The following is a 6,160-nucleotide window of genomic DNA, read 5'->3' on the forward strand; positions in this document are numbered from 1 at the left end:
TTTTTGTTCCCAACTAGACATCTTAACTTCACATTCAAGCTTTCAGTGGTGCCATGCCAGACAAGTTTGATAGCTCATCAAGTTTCATGGTTGTACATCATGCCGCGTGTAAGCAATGTTCACAAAAAGCCCGCGCCATACTAGGGCTAATTGAAGCTGAGATGCTTCAACAAGATGACAACGCAAGACCACAGTAGAGAGAGACTTGTGCCCAACTTTCTGGAGAGAGAGGGCATCACTAGAAATGGACTGGCCTGCGTGCAGCCGCGATCTCAACCCCATAGAACATCTTTGGGATCAGCTTGGCTGAGCTGTGGGGAAGAGGGTCACAAATACAACGACATTGGCAGGACTCCGTCAGTCACTGGTTGACGAGTGGAACGCCATTCCTCAGCAGCGAATCACGAAGCTAATCAACAGCATGAGGACACGGTGCCAGGCGGTGGTACAAGCACTTGGGTCGTCCACAAGATACTGAGCCCCGATCATGTTCATTGACATTATAAAGACAAAGTAAAGATAAGGTAAAGACAAAATAACGACAAAATAAAGACGAAATAAAGATGAAACTCCAATAAAATCAAGACCACGCCATTTCACTTCTTTAGGTCTTTGTCGTGGGTAATGTGGCGAGGTTCTGTGAGATAAAATGGTCTGAGTCATGATCGTTTGTGTTTGTGTGTGTGTGTGTGTGTGTGTGTGTGTGTTTATCTGTTTGGTTGAACGCATACATGTTTCACTCCATAAAAATGCTGATGTTACAGTAAATGAACACCAAAGAAACAATGGGGAACTCACTCAAAACGAGGAAACTCCATTAGGGACGTCAAAAATTGGGCCATTTTGCAGCTTTTAAATTCTGACTTTACCTCATATTTGTAAGCACTGCACCTCCATGTATACGATAATCATAACAAGTATGGTATCATTTTAAAGAGAATTAAATAATCTTTGTGTGGTACTAACCACAAATAAATTATTTCTAAGAAAAAATGAGAAATGATTGATCAAACTCAGATATCCAAACTTTTTTTATGGATTTATTTAGGGGAAGTATTTGCACTTTTTTTTTCTTTAAATCTGGGGAAAAAAAAATGAAAAGTTCAAAGAACGCCACAATCAACATCACCTATAAATAATACGTTGTAGAACTACCATCCTTAAGTTTCGTTTGCGAAGTGATACAATTCATTCATAGATCTCGTGACATGAGTTTAATAAATCCCGCGTGTTTGAAAATCATTAAATAACTCGGTCAAATAATTTTGACAATATCTGTAATTAAGCTACCATAGCGTTAAACAGTGCCTCGGCAGTCGGCGAAACCAAATCACGAGTCAAAGTTCATCGTTATTACCCGAAGAGCTGACCAAAAAAAAAATAATAATAATAATAAAAAGTCTGGCAGTTAGGATTTTTTTGTGTGTGTGTTTTGCCGTTTAAATGCTGAGTGCTAAAGTCCAAAAATAAGTTAGTCTGATAAAAAGGAGTAAAATCTGACGACTTGAATAGTAAAAATTTGACTGAAATCGGATGAAAAATAAGGAAGTTATGAAATTTTGAAGTTTTGCTTATTTCTGCAAAACAGATCTTGTACATGCAGTGGAAATGAATATGCAAATGAGTGAGGTGATTGCCATGACCATGTCATAGCCTCACAATTTTACATTGATCGTGTACAAAAAAAAAAAAAACACGAAAATGTTTCAATGTTTCTGTCACTGAAGTCTAAAACATTATGTTATTCCTGGTTGAATAACTTCAGAATAGTGATCAGTTAAATATATCAGGATTTGAGCACTGGGCATAATTGCATTTGAATGAAAAACTGGAAATTTCAAAATTATATGTACAAACTATATGGCAAGTTGTGAGGGGATGACATGCTCACTTTGCCATTTGTATATTCATATTGACCGTTCAAGAATTGTTTCCTGAAAAATGAGCGAAACTTCAAAATGTCATAACTTCCTTATTTTTCACCCGATTTCAATCAAAATTCTACGGTTGAACTCGAAATATTTTACTCTTTCTTATCAGACTAACTCATATTTGGACTGGATTTCCCCTTTAAAGGGGCTTACAGTCACCTACGAAATGTCTACACATTTTCCAAAATGTAAGTGTTATGGTAAGATTTTGAGATGAGAGAAAATGGTGCTTGTCCACTACAGAAAGGTAACCAGGTTAGATTTCTATACGACCCTGACCCGCCATGATGTATTCCCAAATGAGACTCTTGTTTTAGCAGACGATGGATTTATAGATTGCAATGCATTAATGGTAAAATGGTGCATGTTGGGAAAAACGACAATCAACTTTGTTTGTCAAGTAAGCATACAATGGTCATTCTAGTTTTCATAAATGTCTGAGTGCTATTCCTAGAGGCATCATTCGGGTTGCATTTTGGAGCGGAATGAATATTAATCTGCGTATTACCAGGGCACTTACGGAGAAAAAAAAAAAGAGCTTCATGTTTTGCGAGGTTATCAGAGTCATTATCCCTAATAAAATCAAAAGTGCATTACAATACAAAAGAACGAACAACACACGATATGTTTTTATTTTATTGTGATCATTTCTGGTGATTCCAAGATCATTTGGAGGATCTATATTACTCTTTACGTTATTAAAGGTCAGTTGCTGACTAAATGACGTTTGTATACGTTTATCGTCTTTATGTTGCAGTTTCCTGCCGCTGCTGCTGCTGCTGCTGTTGTTGTTGCTGTTGTTGCTATTCTATCCTTTCTTTTACTTTGAAAGGTCCTAGAAACCATAATGATCCGCGTGTGTTCTCCCTCTGTTGGTCAATGCCAGCGAGTCAAGCCTTGAAAAAAAATAAATAAACAAATAATACAAAAGCATTGCCTTCTTTGGTACATTTGATTTAGCCTTCTTCCAAGACTCTAACATGCTGACAGCACTGACAGCGAAAAGCTAGGTAGCCGTAGCCGATTGAGTCAATGCGAAGGCCCCTTTAGATCTGCTGGGACGGAGAATGGCTTCACGTTACGAGACCGACACCCACAAGTCATACAGACCACGAGTTATGTTGCCTACAAGTCATACAGCCCATGCATTCGTCATACAGGCCACGAGATCGACACTAAACAAATGGGCAAGATGTAAGATTTGTCCCCTTTCTTCCTCACTTCACTAGTTGAGTATAAGATATCCTAGCCGACTGTTAAGAAGTCTTAGAGTACCAATTCGTCTCTGTAACTAACTAACTAACTGTAACTAACTCAACTGATGAAAACTATACATATGTTTATGCATCGCAGCGATGACTCCTCCTCTATTTGGCTACGGTCACAACCCCCACAATCAGCCTGCTCGGCGACCGGTCGGCGAGTTTTTAGCCAATTTGGGTCGGACATCGACCGGTGATAGACCAGTGACCGACCAGGCACCACTGATTCTTAGGGCATCGGTCGGTCGGTCACCGCTGAGGTTTTAATGCGGAGTTAAAATTTCAGCGGCGACAGACCAGTTTTCACTCGCTTCCCAAAATACGGTTGGTGTCCTATCGGCAACCGCCTAGGCATTGACCTAATCGAGTGGTCGCCGTCGAGCGATTTAGGGACTAAAAATAATAAAGATGAAAATGACATGCAGAAGCACTGAACGGTTCAGCTGAAGGAAACCAGGGACTAGATGGGTAAGCGAATTCAGGGCAATGTGGATAAAGCAGGGGGAGGGATAGAGGCAAGGAAACCCCACCAACATCTCAGCATCTCAACATCTCGGCAACCAACATGAGGGACGTGGAAGACAGGGACAACCACTATGGGGCAATTGAGATGAAACAGTGTGTGTTGATAATTGTAGACTTAGTTATATAATTATGCTTTGGTTATCTTATCATTATTTTATTAACTGCCTATTGAATGAAAAAGTAATGAATAGCAAGAGATGGGGAAATGAAAATATGAAATTAAATAGGAATAGAAAAATAGTGTAAAATAATAGAAGCAAACAAAGATATTTTGGAAAATTCTAATGTATTCTAATTTTTGTTCCATCTTGGGTTTTCCTCCCTTTTGATTGATTTCCTAATTTCTAGTTATCTGTGGTTTCACATACGTAGCTGAAGTTTGGTAGTTGGTAGTTTAACTCTTAAATCTTTTGCCTCGAGTTTTATCTTAACTAATTAATCAATTGAATAATTATCACATCACAAATCACATAGGTAGGTCCTACATGAATAAGCAGAGGTTATAGCTCGTGAGAAATTTCCGGCAGAGACCGGCGGGCGGCCGCCGGTACGTCTACGGGACAACGGTAGATGACCCATCTATCACCCGTCGGTCGCCGAACAATTTCGTAAAATCGGCCGGTGGCCGGTGGGAGATCGTCCAGTTGCCGATGGGGCATCGCTCGGTGACTGCTTCAACAACGAGATCCACAAGTCCAGCACCTTGCTCGGCTGAGGGAGAGGATGGCGCACGCCCGTTACTATTATAATCTTGTGCTCGCAGCTCTCGCCGCCCTGGTGACAGATGAAGAAAGACGTGAGGAGTTCCTGCGAAGGAGAAGAAGGAGAAGATGGTGGGTGAGGCCGTGGATTGCCCGGAGACCAATTTATGGCCAGTACGAGCAGCTCATGGAGGAGCTCAGAAAAGAAAATCCTGCAGACCTCAAGTCCTTCCTGCGGGTAGAGCCAGATCTTTTCTTCGAGCTGGTACGGCAAGTTGGTCCACGGATTGAGAAGAGTGCAAAGTAAGTAGTTTAGGAATTTCAAGTTCAAATGAAACATGTTTCCGGATAATATCATGAAATGTAGCTTTAAAGTTAAATAATTAGATAAGTCATATTGTTTAATCGTATCACCTTTTTCTGCATTATTAATAGCTGAATTCTTAAGTAATATGTTACGCTGCAGATAATTTAAATCCATGAAATTTATCTCTCGAGCCTTGCTTACGTGAGAGATGAAAGAGTACACAGGTATCACTAGATTTTACACAGAGGTTCGGGGGCAACATTTGTCACGTCTTTTTTTTTTACCGTATTTACTCACTCAACTGATAAAGAAATCAGTTTTGCTAAAAGTATTATAACATAATCTCAAGAGATATTGCTGAACCTGACCTACAATACTTGACAACTGTTATTATTATCATGTATTTATAGTCCTATTTCACTTTATTCTTTTCCCTGGTACAAACATACAATGTACTTAAAGAAAAAAAAAGTTGCGCCCTTGGAATTCAATTCGTCAGTCTTGGTGTCTATTAAATTCCATATCATATCAATGTGTTTATTAATACTGGTGGATCGTGAGTGAAACGTGCCTTTTCTTATTATCATTTCACATTTTGTTTCTCTTTTTGTAGAGGCAGAGCTCCATTGCAGCCTGGCCTGAAGCTCGCAATCACCCTGCGCTTCCTAGCCACCGGTAACTCTTTTCGGTCTCTAGGGTTCAGCTTTCGGGTGGCACACAATACAATCTCTATTTTCATCCCCGAGGTGTGCCAGGCCATTGTTGAAGAATACAGGCAGGAAGTTTTCGATACCCAATCCACCCCTGATGAGTGGCGGCGCAAGGCCAAGGTCTTCCAGGATCGCTGGAACTTTCCCCATGCCTGCGGAGCGCTTGATGGTAAGCACGTGGCCATCCGAAAGCCAGCCCATAGTGGTAGTATATACTACAACTACAAGGGCTATTACAGCATTGTCATGCTGGTACTCTCCGACAGGGAATACAATGCTCTCTGGGCTGACGTCGGTTCACCTGGTTCCCAGTCCGACTGCGGTATTTTCAACAGGTCCGGGCTCCTCCGCTCTCTGACTAGTGGTGCCATTGGCTTCCCGCCTCCCGAGCCCCTGCCCAACGACGACGGATACAGGGTATTTTCTTCTGGGGGATGATGCGTTTCCCCTTCGGGAGTACATGCTCAAGCCTTTCTCCCATCGTTATCTCAACCGTGAGGAGATGGTGTGCAACTACAGGACGTCTAGGGCCAGGAGAGTGGTGGAGAACCTTTTTGGCATCATGGCTAAGCGCTTCCGTTGCCTGCTGACAACGCTGGACGTAGATCCCGACCGAGCCACGACCATCAGTAATGCCTGCCTTACATTGCACAATCTCCTGAAAGCCCGTTACGGTCTTGCTCCATGTGAAGCTGACGAAGAAGATGATCAGAACCAGCTGGTG

At 41.5% G+C, this 6,160-nt stretch overlaps 1 protein-coding gene across 1 annotated transcript; it reads left to right on the forward strand.

Moving 5' to 3' along the window:
- Positions 1–4,441: 4,441 nt before the first annotated feature.
- Positions 4,442–5,874, forward strand: LOC140231059 (putative nuclease HARBI1). The gene is made up of 2 exons (XM_072311212.1): positions 4,442–4,722; positions 5,340–5,874. Exons 1-2 carry the CDS (start codon positions 4,442–4,444, stop codon positions 5,872–5,874), a joined length of 816 nt encoding a protein of 271 aa, XP_072167313.1.
- The last annotated feature ends 286 nt before the right edge of the window (positions 5,875–6,160 follow it).

Source organism: Diadema setosum, chromosome 7, assembly GCF_964275005.1.
Source record: "Diadema setosum chromosome 7, eeDiaSeto1, whole genome shotgun sequence".
Lineage (NCBI taxonomy): Eukaryota > Metazoa > Echinodermata > Echinoidea > Diadematoida > Diadematidae > Diadema > Diadema setosum.

Bases quoted from the DNA above. Each gene is read 5' to 3' on its own strand.
- LOC140231059 (XM_072311212.1), top strand. From the start codon at position 4,442: ATGGCGCACGCCCGTTACTATTATAATCTTGTGCTCGCAGCTCTCGCC. The intron at 4,723-5,339 runs GTAAGTAGTTTA...CTCTTTTTGTAG, and splicing joins CGGATTGAGAAGAGTGCAAA to AGGCAGAGCTCCATTGCAGC.